At 35.4% G+C, this 27,734-nt stretch overlaps 4 protein-coding genes and 2 non-coding genes across 9 annotated transcripts in view; 3 read left to right on the top strand and 3 right to left on the bottom strand.

Moving 5' to 3' along the window:
• The window catches only part of LOC120128062 (serine/threonine-protein kinase TOR-like), a 28,822-nt gene extending 25,960 nt beyond the window's left edge, over positions 1 to 2,862 (top strand). For all 3 annotated transcript variants that reach the window (XM_039145845.1, XM_039145846.1, XM_039145847.1), the window contains 9 exons: positions 92 to 265; positions 373 to 501; positions 580 to 663; positions 832 to 893; positions 974 to 1,046; positions 1,165 to 1,299; positions 1,475 to 1,648; positions 1,743 to 2,014; positions 2,620 to 2,862. In XM_039145845.1, coding sequence (XP_039001776.1) covers positions 92 to 265; positions 373 to 501; positions 580 to 663; positions 832 to 893; positions 974 to 1,046; positions 1,165 to 1,299; positions 1,475 to 1,648; positions 1,743 to 2,014; positions 2,620 to 2,638 — 1,122 coding nt within the window. In that variant the 3' untranslated portion in view covers positions 2,639 to 2,862. The remainder of the gene's footprint in view (positions 1 to 91; positions 266 to 372; positions 502 to 579; positions 664 to 831; positions 894 to 973; positions 1,047 to 1,164; positions 1,300 to 1,474; positions 1,649 to 1,742; positions 2,015 to 2,619) is intronic.
• A 2,201-nt stretch (positions 2,863 to 5,063) lies between these two features.
• On the bottom strand, positions 5,064 to 7,493 carry LOC120128096 (tubulin alpha-4 chain-like). The gene is made up of 4 exons (XM_039145882.1): positions 7,312 to 7,493; positions 6,410 to 6,644; positions 5,944 to 6,314; positions 5,064 to 5,842 (listed from the first exon to the last, which is right to left on the bottom strand). Exons 1-4 carry the CDS (start codon positions 7,402 to 7,404, stop codon positions 5,189 to 5,191), a joined length of 1,353 nt encoding a protein of 450 aa, XP_039001813.1. The 5' UTR covers positions 7,405 to 7,493; the 3' UTR covers positions 5,064 to 5,188.
• Positions 7,494 to 18,156: 10,663 nt separating this feature from the next.
• On the bottom strand, positions 18,157 to 21,053 carry LOC120127985 (probable zinc metallopeptidase EGY3, chloroplastic). The gene is made up of 6 exons (XM_039145771.1): positions 20,376 to 21,053; positions 19,764 to 19,961; positions 19,440 to 19,664; positions 19,072 to 19,310; positions 18,732 to 18,886; positions 18,157 to 18,592 (listed from the first exon to the last, which is right to left on the bottom strand). Exons 1-6 carry the CDS (start codon positions 20,973 to 20,975, stop codon positions 18,237 to 18,239), a joined length of 1,773 nt encoding a protein of 590 aa, XP_039001702.1. The 5' UTR covers positions 20,976 to 21,053; the 3' UTR covers positions 18,157 to 18,236.
• LOC120127986 (LIM domain-containing protein WLIM1-like) lies at positions 18,347 to 24,729 on the bottom strand. Of its 2 annotated transcripts, XM_039145773.1 has the most exons (6): positions 24,477 to 24,729; positions 24,114 to 24,210; positions 23,420 to 23,460; positions 23,225 to 23,308; positions 22,598 to 22,766; positions 18,347 to 18,374 (listed from the first exon to the last, which is right to left on the bottom strand). In XM_039145773.1, exons 1-6 carry the CDS (start codon positions 24,612 to 24,614, stop codon positions 18,355 to 18,357), a joined length of 549 nt encoding a protein of 182 aa, XP_039001704.1. In that variant the 5' UTR covers positions 24,615 to 24,729; the 3' UTR covers positions 18,347 to 18,354. The 2 variants fall into 2 exon arrangements, with proteins under 2 accessions (XP_039001704.1, XP_039001703.1); XM_039145772.1 differs by lacking the exon at positions 18,347 to 18,374 and having other exon boundaries at positions 22,406 to 22,766.
• Positions 24,730 to 26,500: 1,771 nt separating this feature from the next.
• TRNAP-AGG lies at positions 26,501 to 26,572 on the top strand. The gene has a single exon. It is a non-coding gene; the product is annotated as a tRNA-Pro (tRNA).
• An 837-nt stretch (positions 26,573 to 27,409) lies between these two features.
• On the top strand, positions 27,410 to 27,481 carry TRNAR-ACG. Its single transcript has one exon. It is a non-coding gene; the product is annotated as a tRNA-Arg (tRNA).
• Positions 27,482 to 27,734: the final 253 nt, after the last annotated feature.

Below are 27,734 nucleotides of genomic sequence, written 5' to 3'. Positions count from 1 at the left end.
CTGATGTTTGGAGTCTTAAATTCCTTATGTTATCTTAAATATTACTATAATTTACTATTTTTCATAATTTCATCTGTTGCGATTTTATCAGCTATTTGGCTTAGTGAACACTCTGCTGGCAAACTCTAGAAAAACTGCAGAGAAAGATCTGTCTATTCAGCGATATGATGTCATACCTCTATCTCCAAACAGTGGGTTGATTGGATGGGTCCCTAATTGTGATACCTTACACCAGCTCATAAGAGAGTACAGAGATGCCAGAAGGGTTGGTTGAAGTTCACTGATTACTTTATTTTGGTTCTTTTCTCGTAGTTGGTGGCACTTTGTATCAATTAAATCACATTTAACTTTAACCATGCTTCATGGATTCAGATCACCCTAAATCAGGAGCACAAATTTATGCTAAGTTTTGCACCGGATTATGACCATTTACCACTCATTTCTAAAGTCGAAGTATTTGAGTATGCTCTACAAAATACTGAAGGAAATGATCTGGCTAAAGTATGTGCTTGTAATATTGTACTCATCCTTTCATATTGATCAACTTATTTCAATTTTAATGAATCTGGCTTTTGATAGGTTCTTTGGTTAAAAAGTCGTACTTCTGAGGTGTGGCTAGAGAGGAGGACAAATTATACTCGAAGTTTAGCTGTAATGAGCATGGTATGTCCTTAAGTTGTTTTGTGGCGCATCCTTGATTACCGCAAGCATCTAGCAGTATAGTATCTTTCACTCTTATGTTTGTTGTATGAGTCCTCTCTCTATCTTTTTTATTAAATATTTTTTACTGTGTCCCGTATGCAATGATATGATGCATGGCTTTTGTTTCAGGTTGGTTATCTCCTTGGCTTAGGAGATCGTCACCCAAGTAATCTCATGCTACGCCGGTCTAGGTATGGGGGAAAACTGTATATTAGTTGGTAGTTATAAAAATGTATGTATTTCAGAATCATGACATGATACTGTTTTGCAGTGGAAAGATCTTGCACATTGATTTTGGAGACTGTTTCGAAGCGTCTATGAACCGGGAAAAGTTCCCTGAAAAGGCATGTCCATCGAAACGGTTACAAAGTTTTTTTTGGCATTGGTCTGAGTGGGGGGTTGAAGTTGCGTCCCTCTGCACAAAGTTTGCTGATGTCTGTTGTGTTGAAATTCTTCATGCAGGTTCCTTTCCGTTTGACTAGAATGCTTGTGAAAGCCATGGAAGTCGGTGGTATCGAGGGCAATTTCCGATCAACATGTGAAAATGTGATGCAAGTTCTCCGGTCAAATAAGGATAGTGTTATGGCTATGATGGAGGTATGAACCTCTGAACTTCGATATATATCTTTTTTCGTTTTGTTCCATTATAGCTTGAATAATAGAAAGTGAAATGTAGTACTGCAGCAGTGATGTATTTTAAACGAAGCATCTGTTTTCTTGTTTATGTATAAAAATCGACTGAAGTTGACTTTGTAAATCAACTGTTGTTCAGGCATTTGTTCACGATCCTCTCATCAATTGGCGTCTTTTCAATTTCAATGAAGTCCCACAAATGTCAATTTTCACGAGTACACATGGTGCTGCCGCTGTAAACACCGAAGAAACTGCTCCGAGTAAAGAGCTTGCACATCCTCAGCGGGGGGCTCGGGAACGGGAACTTCTTCAGGTTTTTTTTTCTCCATATCTCAATAACTGCAATTTATCTTTTCATAGATGTAAATATACTATGATGGTCTAAAACCAATGTGGTGCCATCACAGGCCGTTAATCAACTTGGTGATGCTAATGAGGTTTTGAATGAGCGGGCTGTGGTGGTTATGGCACGTATGAGTAACAAACTCACGGGACGCGATTTTTCATCTTGCTCTTCGATACCATCAACCTCTTCTAATATCCAACATGCAGTAGACCACAACACCTTAATTTCTGGAGATAATCGAGAAGTGGAACACGGGTTATCTGTTAAACTGCAAGTTCAAAAGCTAATCATCCAAGCTACCTCCCATGAAAATTTGTGCCAGAACTATGTTGGGTATGATCCTCTTCCTTCTGTTTCTCTTTCCTTGCCCTTTTTACCCCAACTGTGTGTATTTATATACGAGTTATTATTTGATACATCGTAGTGGAAAAAAATAATTCTACAAGCTGTGTTCAGTTGATGTCAAGTGTTCTATGATTTATTCTTTCGATTTTTAAATACACTTGATATCAACCGGACACTGCTTGCAAAATTATTATTTTTTCATTGCATGTGTATCGAATAATAATCACATCTATTTATATATATATATTTGATTAGGATTTTGGATGGATGAAAATAGATGATTGAGATTAACAATTAAGAATGAGATTTTTATGGATACAAAAATATGGGTAATGTAAATGAATAAACTTTTATTCTCATTCATCCATTTATATTCATCAAATGATCATAAATCAGTGATTAGTTTTAACGTGTAATTGAATATATATATGCACTGTTACTCAGATTCGGTTGGTTCCGAAAATGTCAACTATCGGAAACTGGGGCTTCTGAAAAAACAGTTGCATGAGCATAATTATGTATAACATGTCTATGCATGCATTTGCACGATGAGGAATAACTTATTGCTGCTTTTTCTTCTTTTTGTATTACAGGTGGTGTCCCTTTTGGTAAGTGGACTGAAGAAATAAATGTATATTTTGTATAAAACCATGTACATAGCTGTATATGATGTCAATATTTGTCCCCCCCCCCCTGAAAAATGAAATAAATTTATTTATTACATTGAATTATCAACTTATCTTTTATTTGTTTTAGTAACCCAAAAAAATACAGGCGTTTCTAAACTCGGATTTGTACATTGGTACTATTTTAATGATTTAGTTTGATTTGGTTGACATAGTTATTATTGAATTATCTTGAAGGTTTTAGGTTTAATCATAATAGTTTTGTTGTTTTAGGTAGCAATGTACTGTATACAAAATAATTGCCGGTGACAAATTGATACGATTCAGTTCATGCAGGTCATGAACACGTCTAAGTGTCCCTATAATTTCATGCTCTTTATCCGCCAATTCGTTGCCAAGTTGGCTTGAAATATGAGTGGTTTTAATTTACTTTTCTGTGAAATTTTGGCTAATTCCAAGGCGTTGGTGTGATGTTTGGGCATTAAACCATAAAATTGAAATTTAACCAGTAATTAATAGACTTAAGTTTTAATTGGAATTAAACTTATCAAAAATTAAATATAAATTAACAATGATTATATGCTACATTGTTGATTTCTGGACCGATAATTGGGTGTCAGAGATTGGTCCTTTATTTCGATGGGCTAATTAAAGAATCACATTAGACACCAACCTTAAACTTAGTAATATTTGCTTTGGTAATGATTATTGGAACTGGCCTTTGTTGAGACAACACCTCCAGCCGATTGCCTGGCCTTAGCTGGAAAATATTCCAACACCATCCACTTCTCTTGGTTCACACTTTTGTTACTGGAATGTTGACTCCAATCGTAAATTCACTGTTAAGGGCGCATATAACCATATTGCAAAACCAAATTGGAGCGTTAAGGACTGACGTTGGAAGCTGATTTGGAAACTCCAAGTCCCGGAACGGATTTGCTCTTTCCTTTGACTTGCTCTTTCCTTGTTCAATTCTTTTCTCCTCCATTGTGTGGCATGTCAGGAAGCAAAGGAATAATTTTATTTTTCATTCCCAGGTGAGCCGCCAAGATTGCTTGTTACATCAAAGCATCTCTTGGGCAAAGCAGTATTATAATTCCATGACTTCTCCAGGTATTTCCATGAGTGCTCTTGATGTCCAATGGAACCCCCCTCCCCTTACCGGATTTGCTTGAATTGTGATGGGACTCTCCCATTTCTTTAATATTGGTGTTGCAGGGGGTATTTTTAGGGACCACGAAGGTAATTTTCTTTTGACTTTCAACAAACACCTGGGTATATCTTCGGTTATTCACGCAGAACTCTGGAGTATTTACGAGGCTTTGACGTTGGCTTGGGCAAATGGTTTTGAGCATCTTATGGTTCAAACGGATAATGCGGAGGTTCGTGATCTCTTGTCCCCACCGGCGTCCGAGAATCCTTTTTCTCTAGTTAGATCTATTGTTGCATTATGTGCTAAAGCTTGGTTCGTGGGTTCCAAGCTAATTCGACGAGAAATATAGCAGCAGACTTTATGACCAAACTAACATATTCTCATGCTGCTTCTCCAACGATTTTTGATTCGCCTCCGATTGATCTTCAAGGTATTTTTGTTCGAGGTGTTTTTGGACAATTTTATAGACACAAAACATTAATGTATTGACTTCAACCGCATAAAACATTGATGTACTAGCTTCGACCTCATCACTTATTCAAAAAAAATTGATGTACCAATGAATCACCGAACTGTTACAGTGATTATTTTAAATTTATTCCGAAGCCATTGGGGGATTGTGCATTCTTTTCTTCCGAGTTATAATGAGAAACAACTCACTCCTGAAATAAACAACGGACGCGTACCTTTTCGAAAACAAGTGGTGCACTTGCATTTATTGAATTTGTTGTTAAATGTCACACCCAAAACTCCCACCGTGAGGTCAGACAGACCCAAGGAAATAAGACACTCAGTTTCATTATTGATTTGTAAATATGGGATTGATTTGAAATTGATATACATTAAAATACTTTATAAAAATAAAACGTTAAAATTATATAAAAAATTCTGAAATAATATAAATTATTTTAATTTTATTTTGATATAACTGAATCTCTTTCCAATATGTAATATCGTACATTTAAATTATTTGCTAACATAATTTTTAATAATTAATAATTTTGCCAATATATAATTTCCAACACTAAACGAATCAACCAAATAAATACAGAACAAAATTTATCAAAATAAACGAGAACAGACTTGACGAATCGTGTGCCAGAGCATCTTTTTTTTTCTCATTCTCGTGTTTATATTATTTAATCGTCTTAATGTATTATAGTTATGTACTCATGTTTATGTTTAAATTATGTTACTCGTGATGCGCTGATAAACTCATGCCTTAAAAATATTATATAAAACCATATCATGTTTCAGATTTAAGTTTCAACAAGAAACACATAGTAAACATACAATATTAGACAAGCTTCGAAGTTCATAAAAGCAAACAAAACATGACAGAGAAAAGGCGCTCTCGCACTTACACACACTTGCACCGTTCATTTAATACTCTTCGTCCCCATCCTCATCATTCTCACCTGACTCAGCACCGACTTCTTCATAATCCTTCTCCAATGCAGCCAAATCCTCGCGAGCCTCCGAGAATTCTCCTTCTTCCATACCCTCACCCACATACCAGTGCACAAAGGCACGCTTAGCATACATGAGATCGAACTTATGATCAATACGAGAGAACACTTCAGCAACACTGGTCGAGTTTGAAATCATGCAGACGGCTCTCTGGACCTTGGCAAGGTCACCGCCAGGAACAACACTGGGTGGCTGGTAGTTGATACCACACTTGAATCCGGTCGGGCACCAGTCAACAAACTGAATGGTGCGCTTGGTCTTGATGGTTGTAACAGCAGCATTGACGTCCTTAGGGACAACATCACCACGGTACATCAAACAGCATGCCATGTATTTTCCGTGGCGTGGATCACACTTGGCCATCATTGATGAAGGCTCAAAGGCGCTGTTAGTGATTTCAGACACAGAGAGCTGCTCATGATAAGCTTTCTCAGCAGAGATGACGGGCGCATATGAAGAAAGCATGAAATGGATCCTTGGGTACGGGACCAAATTGGTTTGGAACTCGTTCACATCAACGTTCAAGGCACCATCGAACCTAAGCGAGGCGGTCAAGGAGGAAATCACCTGAATCACAACAGAAAGATATCACATATTAAACCCAAAATGTTTTAACATAACTCAAAAATGACCAAATTAAATTAATATTGTGCGGCCAGAATTTATACCTGAGAGACAAGGCGGTTAAGATTGGTGTAGGTTGGGCGCTCAATGTCAAGAGACCGCCTGCAAATGTCATAAATTGCCTCATTGTCAAGGAGAACAGCAACATCAGTGTGCTCCAAAAGGGAGTGAGTTGAGAGAACACTGTTGTAGGGCTCAACAACGGAGGTGGAAACCTGAGGAGATGGGTACACGGTGAAACCCAGCTTGGATTTCTTACCATAATCAACAGACAAACGCTCCAAAAGAAGCGAGCCAAGACCAGATCCAGTGCCACCGCCGACAGCATTGAAAACAAGGAACCCTTGTAGACCAGTGCAGTTATCAGCTAGTTTCCTTATGCGGTCCAAGCACAGATCAACAATCTCCTTGCCAACTGAAAGAAGAAACCAACAAATTTTAGATACATTACAAGAAATTGGTTAAACTTCGTGCCAAATAAAACAATGAAATTAGGTTAAAAGAATGTACTGGTGTAGTGGCCACGGGCAAAGTTATTGGCTGCATCTTCCTTGCCGCTGATGAGTTGCTCTGGGTGGAAAAGCTGGCGGTAAGCACCAGTCCTCACTTCATCAATAACGGTGGGCTCAAGATCCACGAAGACAGCACGAGGGACGTGCTTCCCAGCTCCAGTTTCACTGAAAAAGGTGTTGAAAGCATCATCACCTCCGCCAACAGTTTTGTCGCTCGGCATCTGGCCATCAGGCTGTTCAATACAGAAACGCAACCATTCGTTATTCAGTGACCAAAACTTAGATCCCAAAACTAAACATCAATAGATGGATAAACCTCCGTATGGAACTGGAAATTAACTAAGACTCCAAATGATTTACATTTTCAAAACTTTATAATAAACTAATTATCATTCAGATCTGAATCAGAAACCACCTTAATTTTAAAGATCCAAACAGAGATTAGCCAGATCTGATAAAATAAAACTTCTAATGAATCTAGGTAATCACTAACACTCGAAATGCTTTACATACAAACAACTTTAGGGGAAACTAGAAATTAATGTAGATTTAAAGGGGGGGTGAACACTGAAGATTATCAGATTCAAACAAATGTTAGCCAGATCTGATAAAATACATAGCCTAACAGATGAGGGAAAAAAACATGAATAACGAAGACCAAGGCATTCTCAGATTTAACGGAATATCAACCAAATGCATAAAATAATTAACGAATCTAAGCTGATGAAAAGGACACAGTTTCAAAAAAGCATATCATTAGATTTAAAGGCTGAAAACATAGATCTGAACGAAATAAAACTAACTACATTCACATTAAGTACAATGAAACGCAGATCTGAGTCAAAACAAAAGGCAACGAAGATTTAGCATCTAATCTTAAAACAATATATAAAAAAATACCTGAATACCGTGCTCGAGACAGTAAAGCTCCCAGCAGGCATTTCCAACCTGAATACCGGCCTGACCGATGTGAACTGAGATGCACTCTCTCATTTTCGCTTAAGAAAATTTAAAAATCAGAGAGAAGAATTAAATCAAAGGCGTTTATCAAGACACCTTCGGGAGAGACAAGATGATATAGATGTGGAGGACAAGGGGGTGAATAAGCATATTTATAATGAGGAAGTGATTTTGTTTCTGTAACCACTGCATTTTCGAATTTCAAAATGTTACCGCCAGGCTGGCTTGACAGCATCGACCTAAATAAATAATTGTTTTTTTTCTTTTTAGGTATTAATTATTATTTGAAAACTTAAAAATATCTCTTTGATAGATGATATTTGGAAATATTAGAGGTCAGTGAAATTTCTTTAAGAATGCTCTTTTAATCAATAATCTTTTAAATATTACAGAACGAATATTAGCCTTCTCAAATTGTTATAAATAGTCAATAGAATTTATTAAGTTATTATAAAATAATCTTTAAAGTTAACGAATTATTATGAAATGATTTTTAAATTTATAGTCTTGTTGGGCGGTTTTTCCTAAAAATCATCCTTTGAAACTTTATTTTCTTGTTAGATATCTTTTTATTTTTATTTTTTGATCTAACACTATTTGCATGAAGGCGCAGTATATGCCACGCGTAAAAAGGCACGGGCCATGCACCGCGTCTTGTTAAACGTGTAAAAAATTGAGCGTTAATTTTATAAATATTTTTAAAATAGTATTAAATATGTAATTAATTTATGTTTTTGTGATATTTATGTAAAAATATCAACTTTATTTATTTATTTTGTGTGTGCATAAAAAACTTTCTACATTAAAATCTTTAAATATTCTTTTAAAAATTATTTTATAACTCGATAAATTTTGATTTTTTTCATAAAATTACAAAATATGTATAATCTAGTGTAGAAAAACTTTGCGTGTAAGTAATTTAAAATATAAATAATTTTATAAAAGTTTTATAACTAGTATTTCTTTTACAAAATAATGATGATAATAAATATTGTATAATTTAAAAAATTATAAATTTCATATATTTTTGAAAAAATTATTGACTTTTAATATTTATTGTTTAAAAATATAAAAATAAAATTTTAATTACAATTGAGGGATCAAATGAATTATTATTCATTAATTATTATTTTTAACAACAATTAATAATATTTATTCATTTTTAATTACAATTGAGGAAGCAAAGAAGTTTAGAAATAAAAGTCTGTATATAAGAAATATAAATTACTACCACAGCTTTTGCGAGATGGTAAATGAGCAGTAACGTATGAGGTGTGTGCAACTTGTTGAACTTAACAAATTTTAGTTGAATTTGATTTGAACAACTTATTCTTTAACATTTGCTTTCTTATCTTCATCACTGCATCTTAATCATTTTGTGTATTTTGATATACTAGTTATAAAATTTTTATAAAATTATTCATATTTTAAATTATTTACACTTAAAGTTTTCATATATTATATTATACGTATTGTGTAATTTCATACAAAAATAAAAAAAATCGAGTTATAAAATAATTTTCAAAAGAATATTTAAAGATTTTAATGTATAATTCTTTTTACACACAAAAATAAATAAATAAACAAAGTTGACGTTTTTACATAAATATCACATTAACATAAATTAATTATATATTTACAAAATTAGCACTTAATTTTTTACACGTTTAGCAAGGCGTGGTGCATGGGTCGTGCCACGCCTTTTAACACGTGACGCCACATCAGCGTAAGGCAAGATGTATGAGCCGCGTCTTCCTGCAAATGATGTTAGATCAGGAAATAAAGATGAAAGGGTGTCTGACAGGGAAATAAAGTTTCAAAGGGTGATATTTGGGGAAAATCACCTCATTCATTGTGCAACATCTTCTTCACTTCTCGTATGTTTTAATATTTCCAAATCATTTCTTTACGGGTCACAATACCATTGCCACTCGTATGATGATTTGTTCAAACTCCCAATGTAATTGTGCTCATCGCAACCTTACCTTATCGAATTTTCTCTCGTCATCATCGCTCTTATGTAAATCGCACACTTTTTGGACATTACATATTCGCAGTTTCCATCAATTCTTTTCTCTTCCTGTTTGTCATTTTCACAGTAATCCTGTTGAAAATAATTGACAATTTAAGTTGCAGCAGCTGGCTGCTATTTTGGTTCAAACTGGGCTGCTAAAATGGTTGAAAATTAGCAAGGTCAAATTATAAACTTTAGTGTATTTACAAGATTAAGTCCTTAAGATTTAGCTATAAATACTCTATCCCATTTGGCTTCAAAACCATCCCAAAGCATTCTAGCTTTCTTCCAATACTAGAGATAATTTAGAGAGTTTCTTAAGAGTTGTTTTCTCTTTTTTATCAAGAGAGAATTATCATTGTTTTCTCCTTGGTAGATCGAGAGAAGTTGTAATTCCTATTTTCTCATAGTGAAATTCTTCTATCATTGCCCGTGGTTTTTACCCTATTTTATTTAGGGGTTTTCCACGTAAATTTTGTGTCTCTTTTTATCTTCATTTTTATTTTCTCAAATTATCAGTTGCGATTTTGCTATATCTGATAGCCGTCTTCCGTAACAATTGGTATCCGAGCCATATTTGAGTGTGTAATATCTGCTTATTGTCTTTGTGGTTGCCACCAAAAGGTGGATCCTCCAACATAAGAAAGTAAGAAGTTATTACACATTCTTTGAAGGTTCTAGAGAATTATTCACGATAGTGAAATAGTGGGAGCTATTCGTAAAAGAAGCTATGGCAACGAAATTTGATATTGAAAAATTCAATGGGAGAAATTTCTCATTGTGGAAATTGAAGATGAATGCCATCATGAGAAAAGATGGTTGTCTAGCAGCTATCAGTGAAAGGCCGGTGGATTTCACAGATGACAACAAATGGATCGAAATGGACGGGAATGCTATGGCAAACTTTCATCTAGCATTAGTAGATGAAGTATTGTCAAGTATCGAGGATGAGAAGACAGCTAAGGAGATATGGGATCATCTCACCAAATTGTACGAGGCCACATAGCTGCACAATAAAATTTTCCTTAAGATAAAATTGTACACTCTCCGTATGTCAGAATCTACTTCAGTGACGGAGCACTTAAATATACTGAAAACTTTATTTTCTCAGCTTACATCCTTAAGCTGTAAAATAGGAGAACAAGAACGTGCTGAACTTCTACTTCAAAGTCTACGTGATTCGTATGATCAACTCATCATCAACTTGACAAACAGTAATGTCACCAGTCTAGTCTTCGATGATGTTGCAGCTGCTGTTCTACAAGAAGAAAATCGGTGCAAGAACAAGGAAGACAGACAAGTAAATCTGCAACAAGCAGAAGCGTTGACAACGATGAGAGGAAGATCAACAGAACGTGGCCAAAGCAGCAGTCACAAACATGGTAGATCAAAGTCGAGAAGCAAAAAGAATTTAAAGTGCTACAACTGTGGAAAGAAGGGTCACTTGAAGAAGGATTGTTGGAGTTTAAATAAAAACACCAATCCACAAGGCAATACCGCAAACACTTTAGATGATGGAGATGGTCTATGCTGTGAAGCGTCAACCACCGTGGAAGGTAGAAAGAGATATGCAGATATATGGCTCATTGATTCGGGAGCAACATATCACATGACCTCAAGAAGAGAATGGTTCCATCATTATGAACCTGTCTCAGGAGGATCTGTGTATAGTTGCAATGATCATGCCTTAGAGATCGTTGGCGTGGGAACCATCAAATTGAAGATGTATGATGGAACAATTAAAGTTGTTCGAGATGTGCAGCACGTGAAAAGCCTGAAGAAAAATTTATTATCCTACGGATTGTTGGATAATAATACAAACAAGATTGAAACACGGAAATGAATCATGAAGGTGTTCCGTGGAGCGCTTGTGGTGTTGAAAGGATAAAAGATAGCTGCAAACTTGTATATGCTGAAGGGATAGACTTTGCTAGAAGCAGAAGCCTCTGTTGCCTCATGTAGTTCAGATTCTGCAATGTTATGGCATCAGAAACTTGGACACATGTCAGAACAAGGAATGAAAGTCCTTGTGGAACAAAACCTTATTCTAGGCTTAACAAAGGTAACACTTCCTTTGTGTGACCATTGCATATCAAGTAAGCAACACCGGTTGAAATTCAACAAATCAAATTCTAGAGGCAAAAGTATTCTAGAATTGGTTTACTCTGACGTATGGCAAGCACCAGTTACATCCCTAGGTGGAGCAAAATACTTTGTCTCATTTATTGATGACTACTCCAGGAGATGATGGGTATACCCTATCAAGAAGAAGTCAGACGTATTTTCAACTTTCAAAAACTTCAAGTCGCGGGTGGAACTTGATTCTGGAAATAAAATCAAGTGTTTCAGAACAGATAATGGAGGGGAATACACAAGTGAAGAATTTGATGACTTTTGCAGGAAAGAAGGTATCAAAAGACAGTTCACAGTGGCAAACACTCCTCAACAAAATGGAGTGGTAGAGCGGATGAACAGAACCTTGTTATAAAGAACAAGAGCAATGTTGAGGGATGTGGGCCTAGAAAAATCATTATGGGCAGAAGCAGTCAATATTTCTTGTTATTTGGTGAATCGAGCTCCATCAACTACAATAGAGCTGAAGACACCAATGGAGATGTGGACTGGTAAACCAGTTGATTATTCAAACCTCCATGTATTTGGAAATATTATGTACGTGATGTACAACTCCCAAGAAATTTCAAAGCTGGATCTAAAATCCAAGAAATGCAAATTCTTGGAGTATGCTGATGGAGTAAAGGGGTATCGCTTGTGGGATCCCACTGCCCGCAAAGTGATCATCAGCAGGGATGTTATCTTTGTAGAAGATAAACTACAAAGAAAAGAAGACGATGATAGCGCTGAAAAGTCAGAGACAACACAGATACATGTGGAAAAGGAGGTTGAACAAGGAGATTCTTCTGAAGCAGAACCAGCACATGATGAACAAGAACCAGAGTGTTCTGAAGCTCCAATAACTCGTCAATCAGATCGTGTGAGAAGACGTCCCAATTGGCACTCAGATTATGTTATAGAAGGAAATGTTGCATACTGCCTTTTAACAGAGGACGGTGAGCCACTAACATATCAGGAGGCAATAAACAGCTCAGATGCTTCACTGTGGATGATGGCGATGCAAGAAGAAATTGAAGCCCTTCATAAAAATAATGCATAGGACCTTGTGCCACTACCACAAGGAAGGAAGCCAATTGGTAACAAATGGGTCTTTAAAATCAAGCGAAACGGTGACGATCAAGTTGAGAGGTATCGTGCAAGAATGGTGGTCAAATGATATGCTCAAAAAGAATGTATTAATTTCAATGAAATATTTTCTCTTATGGTTTGACTAACAACAGTTCGAATAATTTTGGCGATGTGTGCTACATTAAACTTACATCTAGAGCAGCTAGATGTTAAAACTGCTTTTCTTCATGGAAATCTTAAAGAAGAGATTTATATGCTCCAGCCTGAAGGTTTTGAAGAAGAAGAAAAGAAGAACTTGGTTTGCAGGTTGAACAAATCTCAGTACGGTCTAAAGCAGTCGCCGAGATGTTGGTATAAGAGATTTGATTCTTTCATTATGTGCATTGGATACAACAGACTTAATGCAGACCATTGTGCTTATTTCAAGAGGTCTGGTGATAACGATTTTGTTATATTGATGTTGTATGTGGATGATATGTTGGTTGCAGGACCCAACAAAGATCATATTGAAGAATTGAAGGCACAACTGGCTAGGGAATTTGAAATGAATGACTTGGGATCAACAAACAAGATTCTAGGGATGCAAATTCACCGAGACAGAAGTAATAGGAAGATTTGACTTTCACAAAAGAATTACTTGAAGAAGATCTTGTCACGATTCAGGATGCACGATTGTAAGTTAATTTCTACCCCTCTTCCTATTAACTTCAAATTATCCTCCAGTATGAGTCCTACCAATGAAGAAGAGATGATGGAGATGTCTCGAGTACCGTATGCATCAACAGTGGGAAGTTTGATGTTCGCTATGATATGCACAAGACCAGACATTGCACAAGCAGTGGGAATGGTTAGTCGGTACATGGCGAATCCAGACAAAGAGCATTGGAATACAGTAAAGAGGATCCTGAGATACATCAAAGGGACCTCAAATGTTGCATTATGTTACAGATCAAACTTACTAATTAATGGGTATGTAGATTCTGACTATGCAGGGGATTTGGATAAAAGCAAATCTACTACAGGATATGTGTTCAAAGTTGCTGGTGGAGCTGTAAGCTGGGTTTCAAAATTGCAGTAAATTGTGGCTACATCCATAACAGATGCAGAATATGTAGCAGCTACACAAGCCAGTAAAGAAACAATTTGGTTGAAGATGCTATTAGAGGAGCTTGGGCACAATCAAGAGTATGTCTGTAACATCCTCAATACCGGGTTAGTGACCCAATTGTAAAGTTTCAGAATTTGGTGACTAAAGTATAAGAATGAAATAGTTCAATGATTATTGGATGTATATGATGAAGGTTAATTAGTAATTATTAAAGGAAATTAAGGGTTAAATGGTCATTTGACCAGAAAGATTTTTATATTTCTTTTTATGGTAATATAAACGTGGGAATTTGGAGAAACATCCAGAGTTCTCTTCTCCTTTCTTCTTCATACGTGGGAGAGCAAGGCAAAGGTAAGTTTAATTTCAGTTGGTTAATTCTTGAGTTTTAAGCTTAGTTTTGATTCTTTGGGTATTAAATAAGCTTAAGGAAAGCTTATATGGGATTTAAACAATAAGATAAAGGAATTATGAAGGAATTTGCAATATGAGTTTTAAGATGAAATTTTGATATGGTATGGTTGTTGAAGTTTTATGGATGAATTTGACTTGTCATCAATCTAATTAAGAAGTATGAAGTGATAGAATTGGAATTAGAACACATTGAAACTTTGGTATGATTTTTGAATCTCATATGGAAGATAGGATTTTGAGGTTTAAGATGAAATAAATGAATATATATTGGTTTAAGTATGTGTACTAGAGTTAAGAATGAAAATAGGATGATATATGAAGTGTTTGAGAGAAAATGAAGTAATTTTCGGGATGAAAATATGATTTCTGGGCAAGGGGAATCGGTACCCATTCAAGGGGAACCGATACCCCTTCAAACGAACAACATTTCCAGAATGTCATTAGGGAATCGATACCCCCATAGTAGGGAACCGATTCCCCCTAAAGGAAAAATGTGCATATTGGTTTAATAAGTTCGTTTAAGTTGCTAGTATCTAATTACAAGGTGTAAGTATCTAATAATTGTCTTAAAATGTATAATTATGTAGATTCAGAGCCTAAACGAGTTCCGGAATCATTGACAAGTAAGATCGATAAAAAGGGAAGATAAGAGATTGGAATGGACTAGTGAGGCCAGGTGAGTGCATATTAGTATTATATGATGTTAAATGGAAATAAGACTTGCAACAAGTCTATTTCCATAGTAAAATGCATGAATTCATAAATAGAAGTATATACGTGTATGATTTATATGTGTTGACATGTTATTGTATATATGTATTATATGGTTGATGTGAATATGTGATATGTTATGATGATATAAGAATCTCTTACAAGATATATGATATGAAAATATGATAATGAGCTATGTGAAAGAACTATGAGTTATAAGGAAAATATATGCGAACAAGATATGACATCTATGTTTATATGAAACAATGCAAGGTGATATGAGCTGTGTGAGATATGAATATAAAATCATATGAGAAGTGAAAATAATTACATGAAAATAGACTAAGTGATTACATGTATATGTGAAAGAAACTATTTGATACGATCTATGTGATTACATGGAACATATGATATTATATATATGTTTACACATACATGTGGTATATGATAGAAGAGAATGAACATGTGATTATGAGATCAATGATTACACGTACATGTGATACGTGACTGAAAAGAAAAGATATGTGTTTATAAGAGAAAGAATATGAATAAGTAATGTGAACTGTTATAAATGATAATGCCCATGTTATGTGATATGAGAGCTAGAGGTATAGTTGGCATGCCAAGGGTCGAGGGTTTACCTATGTTCTTCGGGACATATGGACTGTTTACCTATGTTCTTCGGGACATATGGACTGTTTACCTATGTTCTTCGGGACATATGGACTGTTTACCTATGTTCTTCGGGACATATGGACTGATTACCTAGGTTCTTCGGAATCTATGGACTGGTCCTTCGGGACATTGATCGAGCTGTGGTGACAGCATATGTGTGCACAACCTCAATGTACTCACATACCTTAAGTTCTCACTAGTGTACATGGGCTAATAAAGTGATTAAACAAGCATATTGAATGTGATATGTATACGATGGGTTTATAAGTGGTTTGAAATGTGTTACGTGAACCATATGATGTTGTGTGTGTATAGTGTTTGATTGAAAAGGTTAACAATAAAAGTATGTGATTACATGATAAACTGTTAATGATGAATTATGTGTATGTATGTATTTACTGTAATTAATCTGATATGATTTTATATGATACGAAGAATGCATGAAATTGGTATAACATGATAGAACAGAACATGCATGTATTGATATATGTTATGAAGTGCATTATAAGTCGTTATGCCTCACTAAGTCTTCGACTTAGCGTGTGATTGTTTCACACGTAGGTTTCGAGAAGAGTAAAGAGTAATGCGGAGCAAGACAGGTCAGTTTTCCTTACCAAATGTCAGATCAGAAAATATATGTACTGTTTATAGAGTGTAGTTGGCATGTAGTCTAAAGATATAAATTGTATAAACTCTGATACATTTTGTAAACGTTTTGAATAAGTTAAATGTTATCAAAGTTTTTAAATTACTCACTATTTTATATGAATAAAAGTTTGAAAAGTCAATGTGACACTTCGGACTCGTATCCGGGTTAGATACGTGTTGGGGGTGCTACAATGTCTCTCTGTTTTGTGACAGTCAAAGCGCCTTGCATCTAGCAAGGAATCCAACATTTCATTCAAGGACAAAGCACATACGAGTTCAGTATCATTTCATTCGTGAAAAGGTGGAAGAAGGGACAGTAGATATGCAAAAGATCCATACCAAAGACAACATAGCAGATTTCATGACGAAGACGATCAACGATGATAAATTTACTTGGTGTCAATCCTCTTGTGGTCTGTCAGAGACGTAAGCAACATGATGGTGCAAGGTAGAAAGAATGGTGTGAAGATATGATTGTTCCAATCAAATCTTCAAGTGGGAGATTGTTGAAAATAATTGTCAATTTAAGTGGCAGCAGCCGACTGCTATTTTGGTTCAAATTGGGCTGCTAAAATGGTTGAAAATTAGCAAGGTCAAATTACAAACTTTAGTCATTAAACTTTAGTGTATTTACAAGATTAAGCTATAAATATCCTTTCTCATTTGGCTTCAAAACCATCACAAAGCATTATAGCTTTCTTCCAATACTAGAAAGAATTTAGAGAGTTTCTTGAGAGTTGTTTTCTCTTTTTTATCAAGAGAGAATTATCATTGTTCTCCTTGGTAGATCGAGAGAAGTTGTAATTCCTATTTTCTCATAGTGAAATTCTTCTATCGTTTCCCGTGGTTTTTACCCTATTTTATTTAGGGGTTTTTCACGTAAATTTTGTGTCTCTTTTTATCTTCATTTTTATTTTCTCAAATTATCAGTTACGATTTTACTTTATCCGATAGCCGTCTTCCGCAACACATCCTACATCTGTTACTCCTAACTTCTTACCATATATCAAAAATTAACAAATGAAATCTTTTTTTAAACAGAGAAAAAAAATGACGAGAAAATGATATTGAGTTTAATGATTGTAAGGAATGAACAACGCAATAAGAAATTGATAAGGGATGTGCAACTGATGTGGAAGGATGATGAAAGTACTGAACAAACAAGCGATGAAAACGTTAGGGAATGAGTATCGAGGAAGATCGATATTCTTTTCTTTCTTTCTTTTTTAAAGAAGCTTATTAATTATTTGTCAAAAAGTCATTTTAAAAAATAGTAAAATATCGATGACTAATTTTTATAATTTTTATTAAAATAAATTGATAAAAATTTTAGATATAAAAAATTTATTGAATCGTTTAAACTTAAGATCAATTTTATAGAATATGTAAGTTTTGAGAACTAAAAGTATTATTATATGATATCATATTATCATTTTTATTAAATTAATATAAAATAAAATATCAGGATACCAAAATAAAAATAAAACATAGTGTTATAATTTAATAGAAAATAATAAATTTTTTTGAATAATATAGAAAAGAATAATTAAATGACAAACAAAAACACATAAATAAATAGGGTACCAAATAGATAATTTATCCTTAATTTTGTAAAACATTCACATTAAAACGGGCGAGTGCAATAGCGACACGGCACACATTATTCTCCTAAAGAGAAGAATATTTTTGAACAAAAAATGAGAGAGAGAGAGAGAGAGAGAGAGGAGGGGGACTACTCTTTGAATATTTAATTGTACTCAACCATGTGCATTATTTTGAAAGTAAAGGAGGAACTGTGACAGAGACGCTCCATGAACAGTGTTTATAGAGAGCACAGTGATTGGTAGTTTGGTACACTGAGCCTGCAATTTCTATTTTGAATTTACATTTCTTTTACCGTCGGATTCCATTTTTTTATAGATACCAAAGGTTATCTTATGGAACCGTATATGACATTACGTCGTGGAGTTATGGCATGCAGGAACAAATTCCATATGCACTATTTTGCTTCTATTTTCCCTTACTTGCATTTAAATGAAACAAATTTACAAAAGTCATCAAAATACCTACACAAGTATATTTACATACAACCTATTTCTACAGATTCCCCCTGAAATACGGATCGCTCAAGAAAGGGTTGGAGAATGTACCGCCACCGTTCGGGAAAAGAGTGAGCAAGCATATGAGACCTAGAACAATACCCCAAGCAAACCTGTTATCTCCCAGGGGCGTGATCTCATCTTTCGCCGGCATTTCTTCTCCTCCGCGGAAGAAGGTTGCGAACAATCCCCATGACAAGCAGAGGACACTTCCGCTTAGACCGCCGATGCCAAGGAGAAGGGATGTGGAGAATGACAACAATGTTGCAGTACTTCGTCCAAACATTGCTTGAGCAATTCGGCCACCTTCGAGTCTTCCACAGGGCAACAAGTTCAAAGAAGTCACCACCATTCCTGCAAATTAAGAATGGTCAAACGGTCAATTGTATTTGGCCGCACGAATGGTTCATTCACTATGAGTTAGCTTAAGGTCATTGTTCTCAAATCCATTTGGACGACCAATTTGTGCTGTCCTGAAGGGGAAGAAACTTACCCAAAAGTCCAGCAAAAGCAAGGGGATCAACAGGAACTCCGACCCCTTCCACGGCATTTGGTAATACATTTCCGAGCTCATCTGCGTATGGTCCGATAACATATTGGATGAAAGAAAGCAGTGGATTATTGTAAAAGAACTGAGGCCTTATGAACCTGAAATATAAAGACCGGTTTTCATAAGTACATTCAAACCAGACTGATTCACATCAGATTAAGGAAATAAGCTGACAATGATCCACGGCAACACAAACTTTCCCAACCATAGAAGATAACACACACATTGTACATTCACTGTTGTTGTTTTAGTGTTTGTGAAAACGGTATAACAGAGAACTTACAATGCATTATCGCCACCGTTAAAGCTGCCATCAGATATAAAAGCAGTGATTGCAAGAGCCAGTGACGCCAAGTAAGCGCTTGCCGTACGCGCCACCGGAATATCAAAAAGAGCCTTCTTATTCGGAAGCAATGATTCATAATTGTTCATTACACCCAAACAGCCAGTCCAATTCGACGGAACAAGAAAAGAAGGGCTGAGTTTAACGCCATAATGAGCAGCAGTCACCCTTGTGACTATCTACCAAATACGAAATACACTCTCTTGAATAACTAGGAGAATAAAAACTTAGCAAGATCATAGGATGCTTGCCCAGTAACCTCTTCATTCGGATTAAAAGGAGTGGCCATACAGAAAGTCAAGGCATACCTCAGAAACTCCCAAAATGGAGACAAAGCCACCGAAGAGAGGCAGGACATCAGCAACGTAATCGTCAAACGTAGCACCGGGTTTCAGGAAGAATCCGCTCATTAAAGCAATGGTCCCGAAAGTGGTAACACACAAGGCTATTGCACTAACATATCCCCAGGGAGTGCTCAGCTTGGTAGACTCAAATTGGAGATCGATTTCAGCTTTAGGTTGCACCACACATGCCTTGAACCACAAGAACAACTAAATTTAGGCTCTGGTAGACAAAAGAAATACATCTTATTCCAAAAGCATAAATACAAATGTCGGCTCATGTTGAGTTACCTGTTTTGTAATATCGTTTGTTTTTTCCTCCATGAACCATAGGACGACTTCCCTGCCCGCTGCATCGGTTAGCTTTCTCTCGAGTATGGGAATGACTTCTTCAATCGGTCTCCTCAAATTCCCGATGAAAATCCCTCCATCTCCGAATCTTCGAGCATCCGTTGCGAAAAAAGTATTGAATCCGAAACAGCTCTTCAACTGATATTAAAACATCAAGCACAAGAAAATAAGCCGTAAATGTCCTTCGGCGTGCTCTAGATCTTAGTCTTTAAGTGATCGATAAACAAACAAGCAATTTATGAAATACATTTAATTCAAACGAATAAAGAACGAGATGCATATCAACAATATTCGATCAAACAATCAACATCAACCATGTTCGAATGTCCGAATACTCAAAAAATGAAAAGTTCGAACGACAACCTTTGGTGAGCACAAAACATACACAAATCAGCTACCAATTGCTTAATTTTCTGTAACTTTTTCATATATTTAGAGATCATATCATATAATCTGGATAGCATAGCACAAAATGTAAGCAAATAGATAAAATAAAAGGTACTCAGAGTTCATAATGAAACTCGACACTTCAAAATCTAAACAATTTCTCACCTTATTAAGATCAAGAGCCTTGAAAGTCTCTTCAGCAAGCTCCAACCTTTCCTTTTCTCTAGTCAAATTATCACGCACTAGCTTATTGAAAAGCCCCACGATTGGGTTACCACTGCTCTCCCTATCAAGTTCCTTGAGCTTCCTATCGGCCCTTTTCTTCTCCAGCTTTATCGCAGCCTCAATAGAAGGGTTTCCCATGAATTTCTTGAACTCCTCGTCGGTCTTCCAGTCCATTTCTTGCTGATCTTCTTTCCCCTCCGTTTCTTCGTTTTGTTCACTCGATTCAGCAGCATCTGGAACGCTCTTCGCACTGTGTTTTTTGTCCCTCGGATCCTCGGATGCCACCGCAACGGAACCCGAAGAAGAAGTGGGCTCGGTTTCTTGTTCATCTTTAACAGAGGATCTTAAAGGTTTTAATGAAAGATAGCGACGATTAACCGAGATATCAAGAGAATCTCCACGATTAAAACTCCGGGTTTTCTTTACAATCGTAGATAAACTCGACCCAACATTGTTAAACCCATGTTTCTCGTTGTTTTGCAGGGTAGGGAGATTGCGTGAAGATAGAAAAGAGTGTGAAGTGAAGAAAAAAGTAGCCATTTTTTAATGAAATTTTCTGAATGAAGTTCAATGCTGGTATTATGAGAAAGTACATATATTAGGAGAACGGTATATAAGAAACCGAGGAAGAGGTGTCTAGAAAGGTGGAGAAGTATTACAGGTGGAGTGGTTCGTGGAGGAGACAGAAAACGATTGGATTTTGTGGTGATCGATCCAAGTGGACAAAATGGCTGTGGAGTCTTCTGATTTTACTAGGCGACTTGACTTGATGCCACTTGGCATTTTAATATCACGTCTAAACAGGTCCATTTCAAGGTTTTTAGTATGAGACTATGAGTACATATATATTGTATTTTTTTTAACAATGCAAAGACTAATCGTAAACCTCTAATTGAGAAGATTAACTCAAAGTAATTAAGCATATTACAAAGACATGCAATGCATTCTTTTGAAAAGGGTAGGTTTCGCCTAAGGCTGCAAAGGTTAGTTGCGATGATGAGAAACATAGTGTTGAGAATTGTTATACCTTCTTTAGATTTCTTTTGTAAATTATCATTTTACTATTAATCTTTTCCATTAATCAAGAAGGAATATTTATGTTGATTCATGTTTGCAAATAATTTTAGTTCTTAACATTATCATTAACAGTCTCACATGATCCATCGAAGTTAACTATGACATTTGATAATCATATCAAATAGTCTGGCACTAAGCTTGACATTAACACTAGGATTAAGAGTATATAAGTTGTCATGACTAGATGGAGAGACTAAACTCTTCATTCTTCTCCTTTGGCTTACATAAGTTTATCTTCTTTAACTCATCGTTTTTATAAGTTCTTCTTTAACTCGTCATTTTTATATAATTCTTAACTGCGACTTTTCATCTAAATCAGAAGTGACAACTTAAATTTTACCATCAACAATAACTTAAATGGCTCAAAGATTCTCCTGTTTGAGTTCGTTGCATGGGAGGCATGCCTTGAAGGTGCTTAGAAAATGAAGTGGCTAACTTTCTCCCTGCATTATTATGTCGGGACACCTGTTGAAATTTCCTGGGCAACCATCCAAGAATCTGATAAGCCTTATGATAATTTGTTTGCTGCAACCAATGCAATTGGCCGAGGCAACCATGGAAATCATGCCAGTACCGATCGCAGTACCAGCAGCAAGCACTTGACGTAGAAGAGTTAGAGATGCTCTTGTAAGCATACTTGGTGACATTTATCATGGTGCATGTGCTCGAGTATTTCAGTTCCTGACATATAACACCGTATAAACCTTCATATGAGTATGAATATTAGCTTCTTTATCATTCTTTATTCTTGTGCCTTCTTCGTGTTTGATATTCATCTTAATTTGTCATCTTCCCGGTAAGCGCAGGGGATGTGTCGATGACACAGAGGACTACATTAATATACAGGGCAAATTTTACTTTGATGATTCAACTTTTAAAGAAATCCAACTTTATTTCCAAAAACTTGTCCACATCATTTAAATCTCATCTTACAATGGAAGATCTCTTAAGTTTGATCCATCAGGAAGCTGACACCGAAATGACATGAATGGTCGGACTTACAATCGGCAGATATATAAAAGAAGCATAATTGGCCTACAGTTCAACGACTTCCGCCGACGAAGTATTTACAGAGGTTTTCGGACGATCGGTCTCGAGCTGACTGTAGTTTCCTTTCTCCTTGAAGAGTTGGATATGGTGATGTTTGCAGTAAAGCTTCCCTTCATGTGCTATATAATTTGATGGACTAATGGTGCACCCTCCATGGCAGCACTTGAAGCAGCCCCTGTGGTAAGATGTCCCATTAACCGTAACCTTCAACAGCATGAGAAAAAAATCAAAATAGATTATCTCACTCAAAATTTCCATTTTTGGGGTGATCCATGGCTCATATATTTGATATACTCCTATATTTAACAATTCACAAAATTATAGATTTCTTCGGGTTAAAAAAACCGGACCGAAAACGAATCCATTCAATAAATAGGAAGAGTTCCATATAATATATAAGATCATTTAGATCATTAGTTCCAACAACATCACATGGTGTTTAAATGCAGATACATTTAAGAGATAACATCTAATAAGCTTAAAATTCAAATTCTAATCGGATTAGGTCTAGGGATGACCTGGTTCCTAATACTAGCATAGCCAATCCAAATTCATTCATCTCCCTTGCGATGTATAGACCAGACTTATTAGGCTGGACGGATGACCCGTACTCTTAAAAGAAAATGAAAATGATAACAAAGAGTTTTAATTAATTTATTTACCCTTTCAATTGGATAGACAGTGTTATTACATCCCTTGCATTTTTCTCTGGTGCCAGCGAACACGTTCGACAGTTTTAGCGCACCCTGATGGATCCATAGTTCAAAGGTAAGATATATTGCAAATTTTTCATATTTTAAATAACAAAATATTCTGAAACAGGTAAATAAACATATTACTTTTTTGCCAATAATTACCTCATTTTCAACCAGTTTTTCATTCTTGATCTTTGGTGTTCCTGGATAAATATTTAGAAGAATATAAATCGTTAATAGACGTATATAATAAAGGGTAAATATATGTTTTGATACTTAAAACATGGTTTTAAAGTTCAATTTGGTATTTGTTCTCTTTTTTTTCAATTAAGTACCTAAATTTGATTATTTTTAGTTCAAATTGGTCACTAGACTTGGGGGGTGTCATAGATTGATGTTTACATAAATGACTTATTTGAACCATAAAATCAAGTCATGTACCAATTTGAACAAAAAAACCAAATTCAATTACATAATTGGACAAAAAAATTAATTGTCAAGATATATATTTACCCTAAAATAATTAATACGGGGTGATCGTCACCTCAGTGCAATATTCATATCAAATATATATGTTTGGATATAGGATCTTCTAAATGTTATATATATATATGAATACCAACTCTCTGATAGTCCAGCTAGATAAGACGCATATATATGAAGATAAACTCTCAGTTGCTTTATCGAGATAAGGGGCTAGATCCCTTAAATAAAGTTAATGATTTGATTTTTGATATTGTGAATGAAGTTGTGTTAGAAAGATTGCCCTTATAGTGAATTTTGTAATATCTTACTGGGATTGATTGGTCAATGAATCAAAGCCGATTGTTATAGCAATAAATATAGATATAAATACCTTCAAAACTCTTGTCAAGACTGCCGGTTCTCTTGAAGAGTTGATCATAGTGAGGCCTGCAATACAACACTCCTTCAAAAGAGTTGTAATTGCTGAGCTGCAAAATTAAATAATAATGAATGAATGAATGAAAAATATTACGTACAACTTATTTTGTCAAAATACCAATAGAGCAACATAAAATCAAGTTAGATTTTAGCTCAATTAATTCATCCAACTACTAAATAAACATGATATTTGAATCTCAACATTTACAGTTTTTTATCATATTCCATTACAAATTCCAATATCTACAATCACACAACCGTAAACCCCTCATGTTGAAAGAAGATTGCAATATTAAAAAACATTAGATATACTTACCTTTAGAGTGCCGTTGCAATGGTGGCAACGGAAGCAGGCCTTATGGAAAACCCGGTTATCAGCCGTCAGCTTATCAACCAAATAGACAGTCTTGTTGCATGCCATGCATTTCTGTTGTGTCCCTGCAAATGTTGCCATTGTTTTGCTGCTTGATTTGTTTCTTTTAAACGAAAAAACAAAGATAAAAGAGAAGGCAAATCAAATGATTATATTAACCTTCCTATAATCCTTGTTCTTCGAATTTGTTTGTTGGGATAATATTAATAGGTCAATTTGGAAACTAAAAAAAACAAAAACAAAGGGGGATTTCTCACAAATGTGGTCTGCAGCGAATCTCGGGCTTAAATAAAAGAAAACATCAAAAGCATACCCGTCGGAATTTCCCCACCATACATTCATTTACTAAAGATATAAAAAATCCATCAAACATTAGCGAGAAATATTACAGCCAGAAGTCAATTGTACATATAAAAAATTAATTTAAGCTTCGCTTAATTTGTTCTCAAACATTAGGGAGGAATAGCTGATTGAGTTAGCACCTTCTAATTCTCAAGATTTGAAAGATTATAGATAGCCTAGATATATAAAAAAAAAATCCAATAATAAACAGCTAAATGTATATAAAAAAGATGTTAATTTCCTAGATGAGCAAGCTATATCAACTGACCTGTAATATAGTAGGATCTGAGAACTTTAAATCTGGCATAACCAATTGAAGAAACATAAGATCTTGCATTTTGGCCTGCAAGGCTCACAAAACTGCCTAAGCGTCCTGTAAGCTTATAGTGCCATTTTATGGTACTATGCTATGTATTCCACGTTTGTCAAAATTATTATATATAAAATTAGAAAGACTTACAAGTTGAAATCAGGTATTTGGTCTAGTGGTATGATTCTCGCTTAGGGTGCGAGAGGTCCCTTGTTCAATTCTCGGAATGCCCTCGTTAAGGTCATTTTTTAACTTATAATCATAAAATCTGCTACTAAGTCAACTATACAAATAAAATAACATAGAGGCTTAGTAATTTCAGATCCATTTACTCCATAGACAAATTGTGGTGTCTTCAAAAGTTTATTTCTTGTACCTTTTATATTGTCATCAAAAGGATGGAAATCTGATGTATTCGAAGAGGTGCAGGTATATTATGAACTACGATTCAGACTTGAACTTGTTTAAGTGAAGGGCAAGCGATTCTTCATACGTTTATCTCAAAAGTGTTCAGATAAATCTGCCTTAAACCTCCTAAAGGTGCAAATACTCAGGAATGAAGCACTAAAAATGTGCAAAACCTTGTCAAGGTGGGATTCATTTCAAGATCCTCGCTAGAAAATTACAATATGGCTTTAGCAGCTAAAGTAGGTAGCACCTCTACATAATGCATCATAATAGACTTTGAATACAGTTGCAGAGTCCGACTAACAAAAGGTTAGTCGGATGCAACATTAATTATTGGCCAATAACTGCTATGAGTCCCATAAGAACATCAAACCATTAGCTTTCTAACAAGTTAAAAGCTGGACGTGAAAATTTAGCAGAATCTTTGACAAAACAGCTAATTGTTGAAAGATAGGTTGAGTTAAGCATCGAAAATGGTTATTTGGTTTAGTGGTATGATTCTTTCTTTGGGTGTGAGATGTCCTGAGTTTGATTCTCCGAATGCCCCTAATTCTAAATTCTTTTTGAGTTCCATCTTACAATTTCAAAAACCAATCAAAATAATATAGCCAGAAGTCAACTGTATATAAAAAAAATTTAGGATTTCATCTTAACTAGCATCAAGAAACATTTGATCTGCCATAACAAGTCCAAGAAACATAAGATCCTGCATTTGGCCTGCTGGCCACACAAAAACAGTATTTACTGATATGATTTTTGCATAACTGCCTAACTGTCCTTTTAGCTTATCTTTATGTCACTTTATGGTACTATGCTATGTATTCTAAGTTTGTCATATAATCTGCATACCCAAATTTAAAAAATGTACAAACTATTTTTATTACAAGACATGATTAGCATCATAATTGGGCATTTGGTCTAGTGGTATGATTCTCGCTTAGGGTGCGAGAGGTCCCGAGTTCAATTCTCGGAATGCCCCTAATTTTTTCATTTTCATGAAAACGTTTATGGCAAGAAAATCAAGTGCAAGAGAAGTCTCTAAGTTCAATCTATTGCCCTATGTGTCCTATAAGAGCATATTCAAAACCATTAGTTTAAGAACTAAGCTAGTATTTTATCAGCAGAAAAACTTGCTAACCAGTTAGAAGTTATATGTGAATGTTTAGCAGAATAAAATAATATAGAGGCTTAGGAACTTCAGATCCATTTGGATACTGACAATATTCTTTTGCAGTGAGTAAAATATAAACAAATTGTGGTGTCTTCAAAAGTTCATTTCTTGTACCTTATGAACTCCAACTCCTCATTTCCTTTGAAATACCTGTATTAAGACTTGAACTTGTCCAAGTGAAGGGCAAGCGATTCTTCATACATTTATCTCAAAAGTCTTCAGATAAATCTGCCTTAAACCTGCTAAAGGAGGGATCACATAAGCATGTAATCGACCAACTTTCGAGGAGCAGACTTAAAATACTTGAGGAATGAATAATTACAAAGGTGCAAAACCTTGTCAAGTTGGGATTCATTTCAAGATCCCAACTAGAATTACAAAATGGGTTTAGCAGCTAAAGTAGGTAGCACCTCTACATATTGCATCATAATAGACTTTGGATTCAGTTACAGAGCCCCACAAAGGCAAAACAAAAAGGTTAGTTTGGCGCAACATGAATAATCAGTCAATACCTGCTATGAGTCCCATAAGAACATCTTTAAACCATTAGCTCGCTAACAAGTTAGAAGCTGGACGTGACAATTTAGCAGTCTTATAGAAAAAAAACTAATAATTAGAGGCAGGTTGAGTTTGACAATCAAAAAAGGGCATTTGGTCTAGTGTTATGATTCTCGCTTACGGTGCGAGAGGACCCGAGTTCAATTCTCGGAATGCCCCCATCTGTATTTTTTCAGTTTCCTAAGTTCAATCTTTTTGTCAACATAAAACCTCATTTTAATCTTTTTTGTGCAATGGCTATACTAAACAGAGCGGCAAAGCACTACAAAGGCACAGAACCTCATTAAGGCGGTATTCGTTTCAGGATCCTAACTAGAATTACAAGATGGCTTAAGCAGCTAAAATAGATAGCACCTCTACATATTGCATCGTGATAGATTTCAGGATTCAGTTTACTGGTCAATTAAGAACT

Source organism: Hibiscus syriacus, unplaced genomic scaffold (assembly GCF_006381635.1).
Source record: "Hibiscus syriacus cultivar Baekdansim isolate YM2019G1 unplaced genomic scaffold, ASM638163v2 tig00110474_pilon, whole genome shotgun sequence".
NCBI classification, from domain to species: domain Eukaryota; kingdom Viridiplantae; phylum Streptophyta; class Magnoliopsida; order Malvales; family Malvaceae; genus Hibiscus; species Hibiscus syriacus.
This window is presented reverse-complemented; position numbering and strand designations above follow the sequence as displayed.